The 26,337-nt window shown below is 46.3% G+C and overlaps 1 protein-coding gene across 9 annotated transcripts in view; it reads left to right on the top strand.

Moving 5' to 3' along the window:
* Positions 1-26,337, top strand: part of SNED1 (sushi, nidogen and EGF like domains 1) — a 2,618,914-nt gene that overhangs the window by 1,540,378 nt on the left and 1,052,199 nt on the right. For all 9 annotated transcript variants that reach the window (XM_078665627.1, XM_078665624.1, XM_078665625.1 and 6 more), the window contains one exon: positions 1,019-1,132. In XM_078665627.1, the coding sequence (XP_078521753.1) occupies positions 1,019-1,132 (114 nt within the window). The remainder of the gene's footprint in view (positions 1-1,018; positions 1,133-26,337) is intronic.

Genomic DNA, 26,337 nt, shown 5'->3' with positions numbered 1-26,337 from the left:
ACCTATACGTGTCACCTTAGTCCTACTGTTGTCAACCTCAGCATCAACAGGGGCTCTCGAGATTGCAAAGTGATGTGTGTAAAAACCGAAATGTTGTTACTCTGACGCTCCTATCAATTGCAGGTATGCTTATTGGGCATTAGTCATATTTGTGTTACCCCTTACCTGAATGCCTGATGTGATCTTTAATGTTAATAGAGTTTATCTGACAAAAAGAGTTGTTGGCAGAGTTAAGAATGCACAATGCTGATGTGGAGTCGATTCCGAGGCTTTTATTGATCCCTCAACAGACACTTGTTTGAGAATCTTTAACAAAAGGCAGTTGTGACCCTCTGGTCTCCTTACCAAATGCATAAAGAGAATGTCCAGTAAAGAGTAATATCTTAGGGCTAGAAACATGCATGAGTCCTGATAGTGATATGTCAGGTCTTCGCATTGCAAAAATACAGCCCGAAAATCAGAACCCGTTTCTTTCCCCCTGCTGTTGAATGTAATCCTGACATAGTTAGCAAAAGACAACTGAACGACCACTACACATGCCTTCCGATAGAGACAAAATCTTGTGAGAAAGCCATAACATTTAGACCTTGAAGGAATAGGTACAATAGTCAATTTTCTCAGGACAGTTGACTAGCTTAGGTATGTGTTGCACAGATTCTTTCAGAGATAAGCTTTTCAGATCAATGAAGGGAAATAGAGAATATGTATGTGCCAGAGCACTCAGGTGCAAAAGTTATTAGTGGTGTGCCCCAGAGTTTAAAAGCAATGTAATCTTTAATTCTGGGATCCTGCTATAGAATAGGTAAATGATCTGAAAGGCATCTTTAAGGTTGCAAATGTACATAACATAGATTTGTATCTGGTTCTCTTATGATGATGATGAGGGATGACTAAACATAGTTAATCCAGGAGTGTACCAGGAACCAATGTTGAATGTTTACATTAGGTATCATTGTGATACACACTGCAGAGTATGCTCTGAGAGTAATTGTTTTCTCTTTGATTCGAATCGGAACAGAGATAAATGAGTGTGATTCCGAGCCCTGCAAGAACGGAGGAAGTTGCCATGATCTCCCAGGATACTTTTCATGTCGCTGTCAGGATGGTTTTAGTGGAGTGCAGTGCGAACTAGGTAAGCATTAGTTCTTTCGGGGCTGTTTAATTGGAAAGCAAATAATAATAGTGCTAATGGTCCTTTGTGTGCCATCTTGAATAGAAAACTGTTTCAACGTGTACATATTCAGTGAAGGCCTAACTGCCTTGGAGTGACTTCATTCTAGTATATTACACTCCCACAGCTACATATTGTAACTGGGTGGGGGAGGGTTGGGGAGGGGGCACCCTTCCACATCAGCATACATTACTCTAGCTATAAATTAATTAGTACCTGGCCCTAGAGTAATTGTCCTCTGTTATACACGTGCAGCCCCACCTGTATACCACAGTCCTATCCTGGAGGGATCTCTCTCTGGCATGTATATCCCAATCACCCTACATATCACCACCCGAATACACTTGAATTCCTCTGCTGGAGAGAATATGCACATACAATTCTAGACTCCTTTCAACATAGACAATGTGTCAACTCCTCCTATAGTTGTATCCAGGAGTATATTATGAAGCATGGATAGTATATTAATAGTGGAATTTATTTGCGATACTTTTCATAATTCCACCATATTGCTTCCCTGACATTGGACGGGATAATCTTTGGGTGGTATTCTACCTGGTTTTGTTTTGTGTATCCTCTCTGGCTACTGCCTTTTATGCCAAGGCTTACTGCTATGGGTTCATGATCACTTTCCACTCTTTTGATGATTTCAATATCCCCCACACATTTCTACCTTGCGGGATCAATCAACAGTAGTCAGTAAGATAGCCTTTAACAAAACGTCAATGTGTGATTTGTGCAGGGGGATCTGTAATAGTACGACCATTCAGAAAACTTGAACCAGATTTTTTTTTAAAAGGATGTGAAAACCTTCCCCTTCATATTGGATCTTTTCAAATTCAAAATGAGTTTTAATATACACCACCACATACCTTCTTCAACGACCTTTCTAGTGATTACTTCATGTAAGTGAAATGTGTTACAGTCTCTACAGATTAGGAGCAGCTGAGCATCAGTGACCAGGCCACTCTCTGTATTGTGATTCACATACTCCACTCGACCTCAGGTGCCCATCCAGGGGGTACAAATACATTCTGAATATCACAGCTTTAAAGTTCTTTACTAACCTCAGTTATCCTCACAAGATGTTAGAACCTAAACTACCCGCTTGTAATTGCTTTGATTTGCATTTCAAATTACATGCCACCCTAACTGAAAGGCAGGGCTGGCTTTAGTGCTGTGGTGCCCAGTGCAACAATCTTTGCTGGTAACCCCCCCCCCCCCCAAACAAAAACCTCCTACTTCACGAATCCCCTCACTACCACGCTCCCCAGTGCCTTTATCTCTCCACAGCCACTCTCTCACATGCATTTTTTTGTTCTGTAATGCTACTCATACCTGTATAAGGTGTCAGAGCACTTTACATCAAACACACATTATTCAGAGCCAGTGAATCCTATGTGTGTAAATGAGTCTATAGGAAATGTTATATAAGACAATGAGGATTACAAGATGTAGCAATCATTTGCGAATCATACTAATAGCCAGTATATTGTAAGAGTGTCTGGCGAAGCACAAACTCAGGATTTAAAACGTACAACGGTGGTTGGTTTTACTAATAAGAATGTATTTATACCCAAATGAACCCCTTTAGCAACATTAGGACAACGAAAGACTGGGGAAAAACATAACGTTCTGACTTATACCATGCAGTTCCCATGCAGCTCTTCGATGACAGTTCATAGCTCGCTGTGCTGTATTTGGGCTGTAACTTATGAACTGCAAGTAATAAAAGGATCTCTGTGACAAAAGCCGTAACCCGCTGAGATTTCCACATAAAGTACAGTTCTGTTATCTGCAGGCTACATGTTTTTTACTGCAGGCGTAATAACCCGCTGTGCTACTTTATCATGACCAAAAACTGCCACTAGACCAAACTCTGATATCTCTCCAGCAGGAACATTTATCAGCAGAGCTAACTTGACATTTTTATTGTTGCCCGAAACCTACTGGACACACAAGGTACTCTGTAGCAGGTGCTTTTTAAACCCATATTATGTCCAAACACTGCGCCCCCGGAGATAAACACCAGGTGAGGCTGCTCCGGTCACACCAGCCTGGAGCAGACCCTGCTGAAAACTCATCCACAGGGGGACCTTTTTTTGATCGTTGTGCTGGGTCATAATACTAAGTGAGACTGGCTAAAACGTTCTCTGTCAATCCACGTTTCTTGAAATCACCAAATCTCATACATTTTAACAAAACGTTGCCATTTATTCAACCTATTATTTAAGGCAGCATGATTCCAAGACATAATAAATACAATCCTTTAAGGTAGCCACCCCCCTTTCCCTTTCTCAAAACCCACAAAGTTGCTGCTTTTCATTTATATATGATTTGCCACATGATATGTAGTCCAGCCTGCCCTGGTCCCCGGGTTTTCCTTAAATGGAAATAGCCGGGGCTAGCATTGCCCAATTAAACACTTCATCCCTTTCATTTGTTCCTTCAGGATTAGCACCCTTTTTCAACAATTTAACTGTCCTTAATAACAAGGATGCTGTTAAATGTTCTTTATTTTGGGCTACCAACAGGTTAGGTCCTTTTGGATTAAAGGGATGGGTGGATCTTAACCTCTCAATGTTGTCACTTGAATTTGAGTGCAATGAGTGTTTCATTCTGGTCTTAACTGGGGGACAACATCTGTACCCATAATACAAATATCATCCAGATATTCTAAGATGAGCATGCTAATAATAAAGAGTCACACTCCACTTCCACGACTTGAGGTTCTCCAACAAATAACATGGATTTTCCCAAACTCCCTCGCTTTATGTGTTGTCACTTTATTGTCTTAGCATTGGTGTAGCATAGAAAATAGATATAGCGCATGTTCTACTCAGTGATATAGGTATATTAACTTTAGGAAATAAATCACAGAAATCATAATCAATCGATTTGTAGAGCACCACTTGTTACCCGTGAGGGTATCCAGATGCTGGTGGGGACCAAGGAGTAAGTTGAACTGCCTGCTCTTTAGCATTATTCGGAAATCCTGAAGAGTCGAGGAGGTACACAGGTGCAGGGGGAGGTGGTTCCATTTCTTGGTGGCAAGGTGGGAGAAGCCTCATCCTGCTGCTCTACTGCGGCCGATGCTAGGTGGGTGGGTCAACTCGAGGGTGGACGATTGGATGTCTGGTGGATATGTGGAATTTCAGGCAGCGGTTGATGTAGGCAGTTCTGATGTCATGTCAGGACTTTGAATTCGTGAGTGAGGAGTTTGAAGAGGCATCTCTTCTGTACCAGGAGCCAGTGGCGATTCCGAGGTGTGGGGATGATGTAGGTGCGTGGTGGGAGGTCTAGGATGAGTCTTTCTGCAGTGTTCTGGGTGGTCTGGAGTCTTTTGAAGTTGTGCGGGTTTATTCCTAAGTAGAGAGCTTTTCCCTAGTCCAGACAGCTGGTACTGAGGGCTTGGGTAATGGTGCACCTGGTGCTATGGGGGAGCCACTGAAAGATCTTGCGTAGCATATGCAGGATGTGGAAGCAGGTAGACGCAACGGAGTTGACTTGAGATTTCATGGTGAGTTTGTTGTCCAGGATGATGCCGAGGTTCCTGCCATGTTCGGTCAGGGTTGGGTCCTAGTTCGTTGAGCGTCCCATGGGGATTCTTTGATGCCAAAGAGGAGGACTTTGATCTTGTCTGTGTTGAGTTTGAGGCAGTTGTGTCTCATCCAGTCAATTTCCAATTCAATCCAAATCCTTTATTCGATCTTACACATAAGATCATAAAAGTACTTACAATCGCAATTTATCAAAAGACATAAATAAATATTAGCATAAAGCCTAATAATTAAAAAGGTGCTACTAACCAATTGATCATGAAATCCATTTCACCTATATATATAAGCTGGATACTATAAAATGTGTAAAAGACAGTCCTGATTCGTTTTATGTGCCAACCTGCTTCCTCTTTTTCAAACATGCCCATAAAAATGATGCTCACGAAAAACACACAAAACATTTCTGCAAGGTTTTCAGGAAAAACAATGCTACACGTCAATATTTAAAATAGTAACGCTTGCAAATCAGTACAATAAAATTATGTCTTTCCTGATAGTAAAAACCACAAAAGAATAAAACATGAAGATCATTTTGTGGGGATTGATTGTCGCATGGGCAGACGGAAAGATCAGAATGTTTGTATTTCTTCCCTGGATACCCTACCATCAGTGGAATCAGATTTAGACGAAATCTTAATAAAATATATTTGTGGTTTGGCAATGTGACATCAGCCAGGTAAAAATAACTTCCCTCTTCCAGCGCTGGAGTTAGTTCATACAGATGAGCTGTCTGGGTGTAGAAGTGTTTTCCCTTCTTAAATATTGTGCCCTCAAAGTGAATATCTCAGCCAATTTCTGCTTTGTTAAGGACTTGCAGGCAGATGGATCTTTAAAAAGGCAACTTAGACCAATTGCTTTTCATTTCGACTCCACAAACTTTAGCCACCTAACCCTGCTGTAGTTGTCTGATTTTAAAATAGTTGTTATTAAATTTTGCGTAAGGGATACTTTATCCCTGCGCCAAATGGAGAGCCACAGCAGGAGTGGTGCCATTTTGATCGAGTCCATAATGTATGGTAGAGCCAGTTCCATGTGAAGCACGTAGTTCGAGTATGACTGAGGAAGGAAAGTAAAAGACTTAAAAAATGTATTCTCAATGGATTGCAAGGAATCACTGGGAGCCATCCCCCATACTCCTGCCCTGTACACTGCTGCCGCCTTTGTTTTTTCTTGATACATTTTATCATTGGAATTAAAGGTTTGGCTCCCAACCTTTTGGACAGTGTTTTCAACGCCGTTAAGCTTCTCTGCATACCCATTGCTCTTACCTCTAGCAGTTTTAACCATGACTGATTTTCATCAAAGTGAACTCCTAGAGGTCGATTACGATGGCGGACGGAAACGGGTCCGACCGCCATGTTCGCGGCAAATATACTCCCGACCGCAACGCGGATAAACCGCCGACGCGATTAGCATTTTTCCGCCAGCACACACCGACCACAGCGGACGGATCACACCAAAGACCGCCGCACGTGGACGGTACAACAGAAAAAAACGTCCGTCGCGGAAGCAGGTCCAACCTCCGCCAGGCCTGCGGAGGGACCGCCCGCACGATTAGGATAACCCCGCCATCCCAACGGAACTCACCACCGTCCACGACCGCCACGGAAAAAAAGCATCGACAAACGGAACTTGGCTGCGGAAGGACCAAACGAACATCACCCCTGCCGTCAAACCGAAACAAAAATGGCGGATGGAAGTAAATAGTAAACCAAAAAAACAGGACACACACCTACTTGGAACACTCACCCCCAACAACTGCACGCCCAAATGACACACCCCCCAGGACAAACAAGAGCATCCAAGTCTCCACACCCACAGAACACCTGACTGCAAAAAACCATTGGGACACAACAACCACACAGAGTATAAAAGGAATCCCTCCCATTACCACAATACTTTGCATCACAGCACAGCTGCAAGAAAGAGGCACACATCACACACAACAGACACACACTAACACACATACAACCTGCACACCAACACACCCACCACACCAACCCCCATAACGCCATCCCTACATACCACACACCCAACACCCAATACCCCCAACACCTTGCACATCACACACCATGGCCCCTAAGAAAAACCCCAAGTTCACAGAGAGTGAGTTGAAGGTCATGGTGGATGAAATCATCCGTGTAGAACCACACCTGTTTGGTACTCTAGTCCAGCAGACCACCTTGGCAAATAAAACCACAATGTGGGATAGGATAGTGACCAGAGTGAATGCTTCAGGGACCGTGCCACGAACCAAACACGATATCCAGAGGCGGTGGCAGGAACTCAAGGCAAGGATGAAAGGCATCAGGGCCAAGAACCACCTACGGGCACACCACACTGACGGTGGCCCTCCCATGGATCCAATACCATGCACCCAATGGGAGGATAAGGTGCTAGCCACACTGCACCCTGAGAGCCTGGAAGGAATAGATGAGGGAGTGGAGGCGGATAAGTACAAACCAATGACCACCATCACACTGTTATTTCTTGCCTTGCACAACTGCTAAGACACATCTCCCGGGCTCCAATCCATGCATGTGGACCACACAGTCTCCCAAATGAGATCCCCAGGGCTCAAATGCACCCACCATGATCATCCACAAATGTAGCCTCCTACGTTCCCAGGCTTGCATGTGGTCAAGCATCTAGCACTACAACTCCCAACAGGCCCCCATGTCTACAGGGAGGGTGGGTGTGGGTGAGAGGCCAGCACTACAACTCCCAACAGGCCCCCATGTCTACAGGGAGGGTGGGTGTGGGTGAGAGGCCTCAGATGGACCTGCTCTGTTGTGAACACTGCCCTGTTGCTCTTCTGATGCTGCATTGTGCCCTCTCATGTGCTGCCTCAGGTGGACCTGCTCTGTTGTGAACACTGCCCTATTGCTGTTCTGATGCTGCATTGTGCCCTCTCATGTGCTGCCTCAGATGTACCTGCTCTGTTGTTCTATCCAGTGTACATGCTCCTGGCTACTCACAAAGTCAACCTCTATGCTGTGCAATGAAGCAAGTTAATCCTGTGTTGTGGTTTATCTGTGTCATTCCTGGTTGTTTCCTTGCATTGTTGATATATTGCTGCTGTCGTACATGCTATGTCTGCCACTTTCACATAACCATTGCCCAGCACTGTTTCCTTTCGTTTGGCAGGGTGACAGTCATTACATTATGGCTGTAGACTGTGTAAGGGTGGGGGAGGCACTCTGAGGCTTATTTTGGGACAACAGTGGCTTCCCATGCACTGCAGGTTATGTGGATGTTTTTCATATGGTGCATGTGTCACACTCATGATTTGTGGCTACCCAGTAGGTTGTTCAGTCTCGACTTTGTCAGTCAGCATGTCAGGGCTCATCGTGTGTGTGTTGGTTGTTGATGTGTGTGCAGCAGGGTTGTTTTTTGTTGTGTGTGGTGTATGGGCCCCTGTCTGTTAGTGGGGTAGGTGTGGGGTTGGCCTGAGGGTGGGCCTATGTGTGGTATGCCTTGTGTGTTGGTGTGTGTATGTCGGCCTGTAAGCTGTGTGGCCTAGCCATTCCTGCCTGCCTGCCTAGTTGATTGTGGGCATGGTTTCCGCCGTCTGCTCCGCTACGTTGCGTTGTCAGTGGTGTGGCTGTTTGTTTGCGGTGCGTGTGTGTTCTGGGTGCGTGGGGTCAGTTGTGCCCAGGTGGTTTTGCTGGGGGTGCATGTATGTGTGTTCCTCTCCAGACCTGGGGTTCTGTTGTGGGCAGGGGCTTCGACACGTGCGTGGTGTGTGTGTTGTGTGTTTGCGTACCTGCGTCGTCGTCGGCGATGGTCCATGACTTGCTGGTGTTGGAGCAAGAAGAGTACCGGGAATGCGTGTAGAGCTGGGTCCATGGCGGTGGTCTGGCTGTGGTGGGTCTCTCTGCAATGTTTTGCCTCTCAGCTGTGGTGGTTCCGCCGTGTTAAGGCTGGTGGTTTTTCCGCAGCGATTTGCTGTGTGGTTTCCGCCATCGTGATTTTGAGGATGGTCGAGACGTCATTCCGTACGGCGGTGTCTCTGGATTGGTTACGTTCGCCGCGGGGTCGGATGTATTTACGCGGCGGATCACGTTCTTCCGCGGCGTACGGAAATTCGGCAGTGCTTCCCATCCAAATATGGCAGACGGACTATCCGCGGCTTGCGGACTGTAAAAAGCATTTTCCGTCTACTCCAGGCCGGCGGTCGTCCTTCCGTCCGCCATCATAATCGACCCCCTAGATAGGGAAACTAGTCCACCACATCAATTTTACCAGAGTGCATAAAAAAAGAAGGTGGTCTATCGCGTTTTCCTGCCCCAGCAATGATTATAAAAGATTTGGTCTGATTGACCTTTAAATCTAGTGAATTCATAAAAACTGCATAGGCGGATATAAGATGCTGGAGCCCCATCCCTGTTCGGGCCATCAAAACGGCGTCATCAGCATACACCAAAATCGATAACCACTGATGATTAGAGAGCACAGGGACATCCAAGGCTGCGCCCTCAAGATGTTTTCCCACACCGTTGGTATAGAGGGAAAAAAAAACGGTGCCAGGACGCATCCTTACCTTACCCCTCTTAAGATCTTGAATGATTGGGTACACTCCTCGTTCAACCCGACACGGACTGACGAGAAGGCTTCAGAATACAGCTGTCTAATGAAGTCAACCAATGCCTGATCTTTTCCCTTCTCCAGCATTAGAGTGTCTTTCATAGATTCACATGCTTGAATATTCCCCGTCGTCGAAGTGGGAGTCCCACGGTAAATAAAATAGCAATAAAATTCTAATAACATATGTATATAAAAACATAACACATAAAGTACACTGTCACAGCCTCACTCACCTGAATACTAGGTACCGCAGGAACGATGAGAGCCTCCCCTCTCCCCTACAAAACAATCCTCCACTCAGATCTAAAACTGACAGGGCGATTGCTCTACAGGGGAAGGGGGAGAATACACCTCAAGAAAGAGAGGTATCCTCTGTAGGTAAGGATGATTCTAGGCAGGAAGTCTCGGGGAGGAAGGTGTCCCAAGGAAGAAAAGGAATCTCAGGGCGTCAGGGGAATGACCTTCAACAGGCCCTGGAGAAACAAAAAAAACAAAACCCCAAATGCTTATCTATTTGTTGCAGGAACCTCTGAGAGAACAATCCAGCACAATTTAATACTAATTAGAACAGACCATTTTCTCATACCCTGAGGTGAAATTGGTAACGTCTTGGATTAGGGGAGAATAACCTTGTAGACTCCCTCACCATAACAAACAAAGGAATCCCAGCCACTAGCAAGGTAGGCCCATGGAACGTGGGAGGCGGTGCCGCCGGCTCCTGCCGTGCGCCTCTAAAAGTCTCATGGAACTGAAAAATTATATAATCAAGGGTTGGAGGCGGTGCTGCCGGCTCCTGCCATGCGCCTCGGTGAGAAGAAGGCCTAGTTACAATTCACCAGGATTGGTGCCTCCTCCTTTAGTATGCGTCCACATAAATCATAGGTTGCTATATGCAGATGTGATCATTTCTCACACAATGCCAAATATAGCTAAAAAGAAAAACTACAACTCACACAGCGTCCTGTTAATGTGAGTAGATAGCACTATATCTCTCTCAAGTCTGTGGAATCAAATGGCGGCTACTACCGCGAAATACTCTCTAGCGGCAATCAGCCGCGACTCACCAGCAGAACGTCACCGGCTGTGAGGGAGGAGTTCAGATTAGCGGCTCCTGCTGTGCATATTGCCTCCTGGACGAGTTCAGCCGCTATTACCCAGCAAGCGGCAACGGCCGCAGTCACAATGTTCACTAAGCGGCTGCTGACGCGATGATTTCCTTTTGGCGACCTTAGCCGCGATTACCCAGCAGGCGGCAACGGCCGCGGTCAAAGAGTTCACTCAGCGGCTCCTGCCACGATGATTGTTTATTTTGGCGGCTTTAGCCGCGATAGCCTTGCAAGCGGCAACGGCCGCGTCCGATGATTACTAGCTAGCGGCACCTGCCGCGAATCCAAAATACCGGGAAGGAAGAGCTCGATAATGCGAGTTCTCCGGAGGCAGTTTCTCCTTCTTTAGAATAGGCAGCGAGCAGCGGAAAGTCTCCAAAGAGGGGCTCACCTCTCAACTGTAAACCACAAACAAGGTCAAGGAGGGGTTGGGAAAGGAAAGACGGGAATTCACAACAGGTCACGGAGAAGGGGCCTGGAACCTGGAAACATACTATAAAGCCAAGCACTGGATCAAAGGAGGGGAGGGACTTATATACCGCCTCCTTCCCACCTGGTCTCTACACATTTACTTAAATGGGAAGGTACTCTCTAGAAGAGGGGGAGGAGGTATAAGTCCCTGGGGGCAGCAAAGGAACAAGTAAAAGTGGTAACAGCAAGGGAACAGGTAAAAAGTGGTAACATACACATTAGAAAAGGTAGTAAATACCCAGAGATAATTCCTACATAGGAATACATGGTAGAGAGAAAAAACGCATGTAACATATTCCTGTCATTATGTTAGTCCAAACTACAGCCAATCAGGCGCCAGCACCCCTCCAGAACCTTCTCCTCAGAGCTCAGTCCCTCAGATTTTCTACCGCACGTCGTGTGAAGTGAGTCTCCCTGAGCTCTGCTCAGTTTTCTCAACTTCTTCAAGTTTTCCTGTGATTTCCAGCATGTCTTCAAGTAAGAAGTCTTTATTTAGACCTTGTTCTTCTTGTGGGAAGCTGCGTCTTTACTCTGAAGATCCCCACAAGAAGTGCATTTACTGTCTTTATCCCGACCATGAGGTTGGCAACTGCAAATTTTGCAGAACCGTCTCTACAAAAACCCTTAAAGACAGGGAAGGCCGTCTCCTCCTGTGGCTTCAAAGACTTAAAGATAAGGATTCGGTCCTTTTTGACTCAGAAAGCCTGGTGTCTGTACCTTCAAATGCAGCCTCCAAACGTAGCAGTGTGCAGGATTTGCCCTCTCCATTCCTGAAAAAGAAGAAGCTTTCTCTCTCTGTGGCTCCTGCGGTGTCTTCACCTCCTCCTGCTACGTCCACGCCCACGAGACCTGGCTCTCAGGCGTCTACTGCTTCTTCCCATCATGTTTCTGCTAAAAAACATGTATCTGACGAGATCTGCCGTGACAGTGACGACGACATCTGCTTCGGGATCATCGACGACTGCAACATCGACGTCATCCATGTCAACGAAGGTGTCCCTCAGTTTTAAGACTGTATCATCGACGATACCTATTGCTTCGTCGTCGACAAAGAAAACTCTATTGTCGTCAGCTAAATCTTTGTCGACGAGAGTTGTTAAGAAATCTTCTTCGTCGTCGGCCCCGTCGACGGCGGATCCTTCGGCTACGACTCCGTCGACGCCTATGCCATCATCGTCAGCTGCTCCTTCGACGACTTCGTCGACGGCGATTGCATCTTCTTTTGCTTAGTTGCCTTTGGTGCCGATTTCTTCCACCGGGTCTGCCGCATCCACCGTCGACCCACTGCACCAACGTCGCAAGATGCCTGTTGACTAGCTATCCATCCCAAGTGATTCACAGCCTCCCTCGCCCTTGTTTGCCATGGGTTCCGAGCAGGGCTCTGGTTCGGACGACGATGTGGATGATTCCTTCATTGTGGCACGCTGTCCTTCTGATTTAGTTATCAAATGCCAGGACTATGGGGAGGGCGATGAAGAACAGTATTTTCAGGTGGAGGAACGTTCTGTGCAGGTTCCAACTGTGACATTGCCGCTATCGCTCATCTCCAATCTCCAGCATATGTTGGAGGGTTACAACAGGCGTTTCCCGCCATCTCCACAGGGTTCAACAGTGCCTACTGCTCCTGCGTCTGTTGCGGTTCCTGCTCCGGCTCCACTTCCACAGCCACCAACGTCTTCACCTCAGGTTCAGACGTCAGTTCGCATTCACACTACAGTGTATGCCGATGACGATGATGACGTTCCTCCAGAACGTGAGGATGGTGAAGTTCATGATGATGATGATGACGCCAGTCACATGGCTGAGTAGGACAACTACCAAATTCAAACGCCGTCCCCCCCTCCGGTGACGCCAGGAGATTCTCCTCCGGTGGACATTGCAAGTTTCCATCAACTGATGGATAGAGCGGCTCAACGCTTTAAGCTGCCAAGAGTCCAGAGAGAGGAGGACTGTTTCCTCTACGATTTCAAGAATCAACCGTTTAAACAAATCCATACGGTTCCCATCATCGATTTCATTTGGAGTGAGGGGGTGGAATTAATGCAGACGCCGAATTCCTTACCGGCGCAAATACCCCGCCTTGAAAAGAAATATAAGGCGCCTTTGGATCTCCAGCGTGCCTGATTGCGCAGCCAAAGCCAAATTCGGTGGTCACCCAGGCTGCACAGCTTCGTTCCCGGAACCCGACTTCTCCCATTACAGCTCCTCCTGATTGGGAAGGTCGTCGCCTTGACGCTATTGGTCGCAAATTTTCAACTATGGCCTCTACTACAGTGAGAGTGGCTAATGCTTTAGCCCTTTTAGGGCGCTACGACCGCCAGATGTGGTCAGACATGTCTGCCCTTGTGGCCCTAGTCCCGGAACCCTCCAAGGCGGAAGCCTTGAAAATTCTTCAAGAAGGAGAGAGAACGTCGGAAGAAATTATTGACTGTGCTGTTGATATTGCTTGTACTGGCTTCCGGCAGCTTGCTGGTGCAGCTGTTTTGCGAAGGTTGGTTACGTTCCACCTCTTTTCGCCAGGAGGTACAGGCGAAGATCCTGGATATGCCGTATGACGGCGAGTCGCTTTTTGGTGCACATGTCGATGAGGCACTACAGACAATTAAGAAAGACTCTGACACTGCTCGTTCTTTAGGGACTTTTCAGTTCCGTAAGCAGCCTTTTCGTGGTGCACGCGGATGCGGCACCTCTTCTACTTTTCGTGGAGGAAACACTCAATATCACTCCTACCACCAGGGTAATCAACGATATTCTTCCAACCAACAGCAGTCCTCCCGTCAGCAGTCTTCCAAATCCTACAGGGGGAAATCTTCCTATAGAGGATCCACTCCCAAACGACAATGACTTGCCTTTTCCCCCAAAAGTTGGAGGTCGAATATCTCTGTTCTCTTCTCAATGGTCCTCAATCACCTCGGACCGTTGGGTTCTGGACATTGTAGCAAAGGGCCATGCTCTAGAGTTCGTCAAGATTCCTCCTCCCACTCCACCATTTGGCCCGCCTCCAGCCCACCACAAGGAGCTTTTCCATCAAGTTTGTCCTATGATCCAAAAAGGTGCCGTCGAAGTGGTTCCCAAGTCTCAAAGGGGGAAGGGATTCTATTCTCGTTTTTTCCTTATACTCAAGAAGACAGGAGACTGGAGGCCGATCCTGGATGTGCGAGCACTCTACAGGTATCTCAAATGCCAATCCTTCCGCATGCTTACACTCGTAGAGATCTTGCGTCTTCTCTCCATGGGCGACTTCATGACCGCCATCGACCTCCAGGACGCTTACTTCATGTCCCTATTCTTCCACGGCATCGGAAGTACTTGCCCTTCCGGGTGGGACTCAGAGACTTCCAGTTCAGGGTGCTGCCTTTCAGCCTACGCTCCGCCCCTCGTGTCTTCACAAAAGTATTAGCTCCAGTGGTGGCTTAACTGCGTCTCCAGGGCGTACAAATTTTTTCATACCTGGACGACTGCCTCCTCAAATCACAGTCTCGCAACAAGTTACTTCGGGACACTCGTCTTTGTCAGGACGTGTTTCGCTCCCTCGGCCTTTCAATCAATGCCGAAAAGTCCCAGGTAGACCCAGCTCCCTGCAGAAATTTTCTAGGAGCCACTTTGGACACAACACTTGCCAAGGCATTCGTGACTCAAGAGCGTCAACTGAAGATTCTCCGCTTAGTGTCTTTGATTCGTGCAAAACAGTCCGTTTCAGTCCGCATCTTAAAGTCATTTCTGGGGATGGCATCATCATGCATTTCACTGATCCCACACTGCAGACTACGGACTCGCCCCATTCAAGAGGAATTGGACGGACAGTGGCGTCAGGTCACCGGTTCCTTCAACGACCTCGTCAGTGTCACCGCTCGCATGAGGGTGGCTCTCAAGTGGTGGGCGCAGCCATCCAACCTTGCAGCAGGGACTTCTTTCCTTTCCACCACTCCAGAACTCACTCTGACAACGAACGCCTCCTGAGAAGGATGGGGTTGCACACCTTCAAGGCCTGTCCATAAAAGGCAAGTGGACTCTGCTTCAACGTTCTTGGCACATCAACAGGCTGGAGTTGATGGCCATTTTTCTGGCACTCAAGTCGTTCCATTCTCTGATCCAGGGGGAATCGGTGCTTATTCAGACGGACAATACAACCAGTATGCACTATGTCAACAAGCAGGGTGGAACCAAATCTCCACTCTTGTCTCGGCTTGCTCAGTCGATCTGGGATTGGGCACTCCGTCACCAGGTTACCCTGACCGCAGTTCATCTTCCAGGCATCTCCAACATCCTAGCAGATTCCCTAAGCAGATCCACGTCGTCGACCCACGAGTGGAAGTTACATCAACCGACTCTCGACTTAGTCTTTCGACGGTGGGGTCATCCGTCTTTGGATCTCTTTCCAACCCCGGAGAACCGGAAATGCCCATCTTATCGCAAGTTGGCATCCCTACCACGGGTCGTGCGGGAATGACCTTTTGATGAACTGGTGTGATCTATTCGCCTACGCTTTTCCCCCAATTCCGCTGGTGCCTCGCGTGTTGTGGAAGATGCGGAGACAGTCTTGCCACATTCTCCTGATCGCCCCCAGATGGCCCCGACAGGCATGGTTCTCGGAGCTGCTTCTTCTATCCCAGTGCAAGCCCATCCTCCTTCATACTCGAGCAGATCTCCTCACTCCTCACGATGGACAGGGATCAGATTTGCCATCTGGACCCCTCCTCTCTGAAATTATCAGCCTGGAACCTGAGCACCTTGAATTTGCCCATTTGAATATTTCGCCAGACTGCAGAGACATTCTCGCTCAGGCCAGAGCTCCGTCTACAGTTAAGACCTACAAGCTCAAGTGTAAGAGGTTCTGTCATTGGTGCGCAGCTGCTAATATCCATCCTATTCATTCCACTCCAGCTCAGCTGCTCCCGTTCTTTTTGCAGCTGGCTCAATCAGGGCTTTCCCATTCTACTTTGCGAGTTTTCTTGGCGGCAATTTCTAGTTTCCGTCAGGATGGCTCCTCCTCGCTCTGTTCTTCCAGAGTCTTTCGCCAATTTTTCAAAGGACTGATCTGGAAGTTCCCACCTATTCGGTGTCCTCCTCCTGCCTGGCACCTTAATGTCGTCTTGGCTCAACTAATGAAGGCAGCATTCGAACCTATCCACAAGGCGGACTTAAAGTTTCTGACCTGGAAGGTAGCCCTTCTCCTTGCTCTGACCTCATCACGTCGCGTGAGTGGACATTAAAAGATGCCTTAAATTTTACTTCAATAGGACGGCCCCCTTTCGCAGGTCCGAGCAACTGTTCATTGCTTATGGACGCATGCGCAAAGGACGTCCTGTTACCAAGTCAACTACTGCACGTTGGATTTCTTCGGCCATTGCCTTCTGCCAACAGAAAGCCGGCAATCCTCTTCAGTCTTCAGTGAGGGCTCATTCCACCAGGGCGATGTCATCCTCTACTGCCCTGTTTGCCGGTGTGCCGCTTCATCAGATCTGCAGAGCAGCCACATCCTCCAGCAGGCATACGTTCACGAAACACTACTGCCCCTGGGTGCCATCAACGAAGAAGATACAGCAGTGGGACAGGCAGTGCTTCGCAATCTTTTTACCTAAGGTGAGCCTCTGTCTTCCCTCCTCCACTATGGTTTTATATGATTACTGTTATTACTTGTATGACTATATTATGGTCTCATTGAGTTTCTTCCATGCTGTTGCGTGGCTTTTTGAGCCTTGATCAGATACTACTGCTCACTATTCTATTCAAGCATGTGAATCTATGAAAGACACCCTAATACTGGAGAAGAATAATTGTTACTTACCTGTAAACAGGTGGTTCTCCAGTATTGGTGTCTTTCATAGATTCACATGCGACCCACCCTCCTCCCCTCAGAGGCTCGCTTCTCCTCATAGACTCTTTTGTCACTCTTGTGCTACAAAAATCTGAGGGACTGAGCTCTGAGGAGAAGGTTCTGGAGGGGTGCTGGCGCCTGATTGGCTGTAGTTTGGACTAACATAATGACAGGAATATGTTACATGTGTTTTTTCTCTCTACCTTGTATTCCTATGTAGAAATTATCTCTGGGTATTTACTGCCGTTTCTAATGTGTACTTTATGTGTTATGTTTTTACATACATATGTTATTAGTATTTTATTGCTATTTTATTTACCGTGGGACTCCCACTTCGACGACGGGGAATATTCAAGCATGTGAATCTATGAAAGACACCAATACTGGAGAACCACCTGTTTACAGGTAAGTAACAATTGTTCATCTCCTCCATTATTTGCCAGAGTCTAGGGTGAGACACGCAGTCAAAGGCTGCGGATAGGTCCATAAAGGCAAGCTAGATCTTCCCACCCATGGCTCTGACATATCTGTCCATGATCAATGAGAGGTTCAGGCATCAGTCTATCTTGCCCTTTTCCTCTTGGATGCCATATTGGGACTCCATTAAAAAGTACTTGCTCCTCACCCATGCCTCCAATCTTGTCAAAAGAAAGCGGTCCATTAGTTTGGCCATCGTACCGACCAGCGAGATAGGTTTTAGGATTACTTTTGTCTCCCTTTTTGTGAATCAGGATGATTATGCTGGTTTTCCAAGACATGGGGGCCAACTATAGCGATTTTTTTTTAAAACATTGGTTAAAAGGGGGACCCATATGTCCATGTTCTCAAAGAAAAAATCCATTGGGACACCATCGGGGCCCGGGACTTTCCCAATACTGCAAGCCTATATCCCATTCCCAACTTCATTAGTGAAAAAAGAGAGATGGTACCCAGAAGTAGTACAAACAGGAGGTATCGGGTAATCAATTGGGGTAAAAGTACATTTAAAGTCAATTTCACAATATGACACCTGTTACTGGTAATCCTCTCAGTACTTATTGATGGTCAGTTGAAGCTGAGAAAACTTCCTCCATCAGTTATTGCTCTGGTGATTAGTCTCTCAAGTAGTCTCCCCATTGTCGGGTTAGTCTAATCCAAAACTCAGATACTAAAAAACAGGAACCAAACAACCCTTATTCAATCAGCTATGTCAAAGTTCATAGCTGAAGATGTTCACCTCCATCTAGAGATTGATAATAACAGCTACCATTAATTATCAATCAATTGCCAATCGTCTTATTGGCTTTTCAAAATTGTTGCAAACATGTCGGAAGCAGGAGTTATCAAAGATGAATAAAAACAGGCCTGGGTAGTACTGTACACAGCAACTCCAGGTGGCTGCGCACACCTCAAGCTGCACTAAACGACCCCACTATCACCGTGTCTTCAGTCCTCAGTTATGTCTCAGCTTGCACCAGCCCCCAGCGGCTTCCCTTATAACCCCTGCACGAGCCTACTCCTGCACCGCACTATTCCCCAACTCCTCGAGCCTTGGTGCAATCAGAAAACTCACCTTTTTCCCCACTGATGGTCGGGACTTGCGTTCGAGGAGTCCGGGATGGGCCAGTATTGCCGAGTCAGCACAGCTCAACAAGCTTCGGCAAGCTTTAGGTGTGAGCCCATACGTGAACAGAGGCGTGGGAAAGAGCACATCCAACTGCTTTAGGTTTTTGCAGTTCTGCGGCGCTCCAGCACTCTGTCAATCCTCGATCCTTACTCTATGTACAAGACAAAAAGGCATGTGACACTAAGCTTGGGAAAAAAAGGGGATTTAGTTTTGTCCATATTATTTTTTCACATATGCTGTAGGATCCATTGATAAGTATAAACTGTGATCATGAGTACTGTGCGGACATATGCAGCAAGTCTGCGCAGTTTCCCAAGCTTAGTGTCACTTGTCTATTTGTCTTGTACATAGTGTACTGTCAATATCACCAATCACTATATGTCACTTTTTTTTCACCACAGTCACCTATTCCTCACTACAATTGAATTTGTAAAGCGCGACAGCCTTAAACATTTTGATATTCAATTTTGAATACATTATTGAAATTCTAATTCTGGTGTGTGTTCTTATCAGAAGCAAAAATATTTGTCTCTTCTTAAGTGATTGAGATTTCAAAGGATTAGTTACATTTTTTGGGATTATTAGTGAACTGTTCAATTATATGGATTAATTTATTTATTATAATAAATTCAATTGTTGATATTTTAGTCGTTGATGGTTCCATATAGACTAGCACTACAATTTATTTATTTTTTAAAATGTTTTTATTGAAAACAAAGCAGGGCACATGTAGATCAATTGGCACAGACATTGGGTATCATAAGTTACATTAGACCTTTGCGTCAGTTTACTCAGCAGTAGAATTATTGGCAAAATACTCATCCCCTTAGGTACTACCCTGGATCCTCTCCCTCCCCCCCACCCCTTATTCAGATTCGCTTTTACCCTCTAGCGTTGGTGGTTCACATAAATAACCTCTATATTTGTTCCAGGCCCCCTATATTTTCTCCCACTTCCGGGGACAACCACAGTGCAGATAAACCACCCTCTCCGCCATCATTGCTGCATCCAAGTCTAAGCACCAATCTGTAAGCCTCGGCACCTCCTCGAAACCCCAATACTTTGGTATATTTCGTTTAGCATACATTACACCCAGCGTCACCCAATCCTGAGCAGGGTGTGTGAGATCATTCGGCTCCCAAAGGTTCAGGAGGCAGCATCTCGGCTCCAGGACAATTGACACCGCCACCACCTGGGACAGTGTTCTCATGCTTTTAGCCCAGTACAATGCAATCCGGGGGCACTGCCATATAGTGTGAAAGAATGTTCCCACCTCCCGCAACCCCTAAGGCAAAAGTGATGTGTGGCCCTTCCTATGGTGTGGAGGGTGACCCTCATATAGTACACACGGTGTAATATCTTTAGCTGTATTAATTGGAGCCTAGAGGGTATGGCCACTTCCTTGGGGAGGACAGCGCTGTCTGCCAATCCACCTCGTCGACTTCCCCTAAATCAGTTGACCATTTGTGCATTAATTTTATTGTTGGGTCCGGTGTGTTGTTAATTAATTTACGATAAGTAAATGACGTCGCCTTCTTGGGCATGTGTTCGGTGAGCAATCTGTCCTCTTAGGGAGTGGCTTCAGGTACATCGGTGCCTAGTGGGATAACCGACTCCAAGGCATGTTTGATCTGTATATACCTGTACATTTCAGTGGTTGCTAATTCATACTGGGCCTGTAGCTGGTCAAAAGATACTACTGCACCCCTTTTCCATAAATCTCCCACCGAAGAAATGGCAATGAGGTCCCAAGCCCCAAATCCTTTACTATTGCGAAATTTACCCAATTGCCGCGCTGTCCAAAGGGGGGGTCATTTGAGTGATAATGTTTTTGCATTGAAGACGGGTCTGCGCCGCATACCAGATGCTAACTGTGTGTGCCGTCGGTCCCACCAGGGAGGAGGAGCCACTTCTATCATATAGTGCAGATAGAACTCCAGCCTCCCCCAGTTCATACCTGTCTGCCTGGAACGCCGGTTCTGCCTGGGGCGCGTGTAACCACTGATTAATTATTTTTAAATGGGCTGCCCAGTAATATAACTGGATGTCCGGGAGGGCGATACCCCCGTCGTACCAGCTCCGGCTCAATTTGCCCCTCGAAATACGCGCAGGTTTATTACCCCAGAGCAAGCCCGAGACAACCGTGCTTATATTTGTAAAATATTGCAGTGGGACTTGGAACAGTGTGTTTTCAAGGACATAGAGAAGTCGGGGAAGCGTCATCATTTTAAAAAGGGCAGCCTTGCCCAGGAGTGTCAGAGGCAGGTACTGCCAGTGCTACACATCCCGCCCAAATCGATCGAGGGGGGTCTTTACATTTTTGATTAGGAAGGCTTCCAAATCGGGCATTATCCAGATACCCAGGTATTTAAAAGAGTCTTCCGTGGCCGTGAGTGGACAGTCTGTTGTGAGCAATGGGGGCGGGCCCTTGAGGACGTACATTACTGATTTGGACCAATTGATGGTATACCCTGATGCCCGACCAAAGATCTCACAGATATTTAAAAGCACTAGTATTGAGCGTCTCAGGGACGACAGGTATAACTGAACGTCGTCCGCGTATAGGGATATACGGTCCTCCCAAGACGCGGTCCAGTTGAGCCCCCGAATCATGGGGTCCCATCGGATCAAGGCAGCCAATGGCTCCAGCGCCAGTGCAAACAGCAATGGAGACAAGGGGCAGCCCTGACGCATACCCCGACCCAACTGAAAGTCTCTCGAGATATGACCATTTGCTACTACATGGGCGAGTGGACGTGAGTATAATAATTGCACCCATGCGCAAAATTTGGGGCCGAAGCCCAGGTGTGAACAGCAAACATGTACGGCCACTCCACCATACCGAATGCCATGCGGGCGTCAAGTGAGAGGATAATTGCAGGCTCGTGTATACTAATTATAAGCGCCGTATTCCTATTGGACATGAACCCGGACTAGTCCGGGTGAATCAGGGTTTTAAGGTGTGGTGTTAGTCGGAGGGCGATCAATTTAGGCAATACTTTGGCCTCGGCGTTGATTAGAGATATTGGGCGATATGAGGAACACTGGTCCGGTGGTTTATCAGGTTTTGGCACCGTAATTATAGTAGCCATTCGCTGATCTCGTGGCAGATCCCCCACTTTAAAGCTATTTATAAACATCGACAAGAGGTGTGGGGCAGTTAAGTCAGATGTACGTTTATAGAGCTCAATGGGGATACCATTAGGACCCACAGCTTTCCCAGACTGTAGGGAGTGAATGGCAGTCACCAGTTCGTCAATCGTAATGTCGGCGTCCAGAGAAAGAGCCGCTTCAGCAGACAGGGTGGGCATTTTAATATCTTTAATATATGTTTGCGCCTCCTCCGTTGTCATGTGAGACTCAGAGGTGTATACTTGTTCATAGTAACCTGCCAGAGTTTCTACTATATCTTCCGGAGCAGTTACCACTTCCCCAGTCTGAGTATGGAGCTGTGCTATCGTTCTCTGTGCTCTTTCTTTCTTGTCCAACCATTCCAAAAGCTTGCCTGCCTTGTCCCCCATTTCATATATTGTGTGTCTCGTGATTTGTATCCGCAGTTTAACCTGGTCGCGTGGATATTCCTTAAGTGTGCTTTGCTTGACGCGTACATTTTGTGCTGTCTCCAGGGTGGGATTATCCTCGTGTCTGACCTGAGAATCAGCCAGATCAGCCTTTAGGGCCTCTAATTCACCTTTTGTTTTCCGCCTGTAGCAAATTATGGAGGCCATTGCCTGCCCTCTCACCACTGTTTTATATGCTTCCCACAGTATACTGGGGGATTGTACGGAGGACAGATTTTCTTGGAAATAATGTTTCGTGACTGTCATTATATCTTTCCGGATCGCAGGGACCTGGAAATAACCTGCAAATGTAGGGAAAATTTGCTTTCTTACCCTGGCGTGTATCCTGTAGGTTAGGGAGATGGGTGCATGGTCTGAGATGCCACGTGTACGGATCTCAATATCTGTCAAATGGGGCAGGTTGTCGCCCGAAAGGAAAAAATTGTCTATACGTGAGCAGCGGTAGAAGTGGGCGGGGACGGAAGGGCACGGCGTGTCCCTACTTCTAAAAATTCTTTCAGTCCGTTCCCCCACTTCTTTCTTTCAATAAAGCATCCCGGGACGGCAAGAATAGTGCTGCTTAAAAGGAGAACTTTTTTTCAGCTTCCAGGGGCTGCTCGCACTTCTCTGTTGAACTCCAAAGGCTGCAGCAAGCCTCCCTGAGCTCGCACAGACTGCGGGCAGGCCCATTGTCATTCCGATTGAGGCTGATTATCCCCTTTGGAATGACAATGCGCCCGCCCGCTGCCTGCCGTTAGCATATGCCAGTGAGATCTGCATGAGGTGTCTCTGGTATCTGGGTGCAGGCCATGGCTCGTTTTGCAACAAATATACCGCCAGATAAGAGCTCTGCGGCTCTGCCAATTGAGGTCAGAGTTCCCAATCTGTCAAACTCTAAGGCTCTTATTCTCTTTAAATAATTAGTGATTATAAGCACATTATTTTTTCTGGCAAGAGCATGTGGGCTGTTGCATATTTTCTCTAGTTTTTCATTTAAACTATTAGCAATTTTAACGTAAGATTAATTGCATCCAGGGAACCAAGTGGCAACCTTGGGTCACACATATTTTTCATGTTATCCGAAACAAATAAAAGCACCCCTTCTTTCTTCGATGTATTAACCAAATTTAAAAAAAACAATGGGTCTCCAGGTGCACTCTATTCCATTTGTATTTTTAACTAGACCTAAAAACAGTAGTGTCTCGTAAAACCTCCTTAGCCATTAACAGAGAATCAATGGATGTTTAATAGTCGATTTTCAGTGATTTCACTTGTTAACTCTTTATAGTGATAAAATATTAGAGTTGTTAAAATGTAAAACAATATAAAAACACTGATGTTAGCAGGATTTACGCAATTTCCCATGGATGTGCCCATAAAATGATTACTACAAAAACTTCACATGACTAAGACATAAGAATACGGGAAGTATAAGGATTAATCAAGAAATTCAAGTCCTGGCAAGAAACAATGAGTTGTATTTTACTGAGTGACTTATGCCAACTGTTTGCATGTTTCTAACTGCTTTAATGTATAGGGGCATGCTTATCACCTAATTTCATGACTTCCGCAGAATCACTACAAATTGATGCTGTACAAAGGATCCAGTACCTCTATCTTAATCCGCTGTCAGAAACACAAGTTTTGTTTCTGGGTGATTCATGAATATCTTGCATTTCCCTGCACTCACTGCTTCGTTAACTACTGTTGGTCCTCCCATATGTGACAGAACACACATTGACACTAAGCATAAAGAAGATCTCTTGGATATTGTAAAAGAAGTATGAACTACTTTATGCATCCTCATGTCCTGCAATGTTATGCAATCTTTACTTTTCCTTTGTCTATGTAAAGCGCTCTGATACCCACGGGTCTAGCTAGCGCTATATAAAACTTTATAAATAAATAAATAAATAAAATGTACACTCAATTGTGATTGGAACCAAAACAAGGGCTGTTTTCCAGTGCCTTTGTAAGCAGGCAAGAGATTGAGAGCGAAAAGGGGAATAAATCAACTCTTAGCCAAGAACAAATATTGGGAATTTCTGCTGTGTGTATATGTGCTGTGGTGTGTATGCTGCTGCTGTGTGTGCTTGGTGTGTCTGTGTGTGTGTGCTGTGTGCCTTTGTATGTGTGTGTGTTTTTATTTTGTGTAAGGTGATTGTGTGTGTTGTGTTTATATGTGTGCACATTCTTGTTTTTATTGTGGGTGTATTTGCGTTGTTTATGTTGTGCTTTGTGTGTGAGTGTGGATTGTGTGCATTTGTGTGTGTGCGTGGCACATTATACAGCGGTACAAAATGATGTGGGGCTCCTTCTGCCCCCACCTTCCTCTTCACCAGCAATAGTTCGGGCTGGACTGTTCCCTTGAGGCTCAGGGTCAGACTGATTTGCATATGGCCATGTCTGAACTGGGGTGGCAGAGTGGGCTAAAGAACGGTGATGGATTAAACCCAGATCTGTTGACTGGGTGTGAGTATTTGATTGGTTCAGATGCTTCGTCCATCACCACCCCCTTTTGTACCGCTTTGTTTGCCATAAGTTGGCAGGGTATGCTCAGACGTGAGTATTGTATTGATGGGGAGAAAAAAGGCACGTTGTTTGGCAAGGAAGGACAGACAATTGGGACAAAATGAAGAGGTTTCTGTTTTCATTATGAGCATATCGCTCCATTATTCTCAGTTGTTTATACATTCCCAGCACAATGATGCCTCTTTGCAGTAATATGCATTCCCTTTTACACTAGGAGCATTTTCATGCCCTCACATCATGCCCATGGCAATAAAATACTACATGTGGGTATAATGTCGATTTGCATTCGGCGAAAACGCTCAAGGTACACATATACAGGCATAAAAAAGATTTGGCTAATACGCATTAATCATTCGCATGAGGAAAACCAGAGTATACCTGTGAAAGGAAAAAACGAGAAGCAGACGATAATAATGATGAAAGCAGGCGCAGCGCTAGCCCTAAACTATAAAGGGCAGCGCCCGTGCATTTTTTAGATATGTGCATGGCGGCCCATGAAGGGGGCACCATGTTGATAGATAAAAAAAAAAGAAAATAACATGAAACCGGGTGCAGCGCTTGGCGCTGTTGCGATAAAATCCTGCAATCACAAAACAGTATAAATAGTCCCAAACGAAAGACCTAGACACTGTACTGCGCAACAAAACCGTAGTTGGTCGGTGCTGCTTCCGATACAACAGAAGTGATGTATCGGAACAGCCAACCTATTCAGAGCCAAGAAAGAAGAGCATCGGAGGAGTTAGCCAATGGCAAGCAGTAGGCGGGATTCCACACCAGTATACTGCTTACTCTAGGTCTTGCAACAGCACATGCCCTGTCTAGCCTCGACCTAAAAAAGTATCTGTATGTTGCCGAACATAAGTGGCAGACCTCGCATATGTCTAACTCGAAGTCATCTGCATGGACCCAGTGCTGCTCCCAAGGCTGTTCCTGCTAGAAGGTTACCTTCGGAAAGTCAAAAATGTAAAGTCCAAATGCAAAAACAATCTACGAAGTAGGACTCAAACTTACCACACCACTGTTCAAAGAGAAGGTACATGGGCGCCACAATGTCAAGTAAGTCTACCTTAAGGGCCTTGGTCGTGAAGCCGATTCCCCAGCTGATTCCGATGCGCCCCGAGTTTTCTAGGCTATCGATAATGCCTCAACAAATTGATGCCTTAAAGAAGGCTATGCTGCAGATTTTTGGCACCCTCTGTTTTGCATGCATTCAGACACCAAGGAACATCAGGAGCCTCCAGTTGGGTTTCTGTCAGCAGATTTGTCTTCAGCAACAACTGACATTTTGGGAGCCACGTCAGGCCACGTACTAACTTTATTAAAAACATCAAATCCTTCTCCAAGACCTGCACCGGGCTATCATGAACGACTCTGGTGCCTTGTGGCCAGCGTCGGGAGAGAATCTGGTGCTATGTCTGATGTCAAACACTGTACTGATTCCAGTTCGATTCAGCCAATGTCACAATTTAAGATTTCAAAAGAGCTCTTCATACAGCTTGACTCTGAACCAGTGTATGTACCAAGGCGGACGCAACAGCAGAGGCTTCATTATCTTTTTTGGCTCTCATTCCGTGCCCCAAGAGGGAGATGATGATGGGGATGTTTTTGATAGGCACTTGGTCAAAGCCCTGTTTCTGCTCACAGATAGATAGGGAGGTGTCCAGGCATCACAGACCAGTTCCTGACAATCCTGATTTTTCTTTCCACTAAACATACTACTCCAGAGGAGAGGCTTCAGTCAGCAAGAAGAATCGTATTTCATTCCCTACAACTCCTCTGGACTGGGTGAATTGGGAGTCTGAGATGAAAGCAGCTTTTCCAAAACATATGTTATCTTCTGCTAGCCAGTCATTGATATCAGTCAACGTTGTTTGTTTATAAGGTCGCTACACGCATGTTCTCTGGGACATGGCCATTGGAATCTTA

This window comes from Lissotriton helveticus, chromosome 11, assembly GCF_964261635.1.
Source record: "Lissotriton helveticus chromosome 11, aLisHel1.1, whole genome shotgun sequence".
NCBI classification, from domain to species: domain Eukaryota; kingdom Metazoa; phylum Chordata; class Amphibia; order Caudata; family Salamandridae; genus Lissotriton; species Lissotriton helveticus.
The sequence above is the reverse complement of the archived record's forward strand: the minus strand, read 5'-3'. Positions and strand labels throughout refer to the sequence as shown.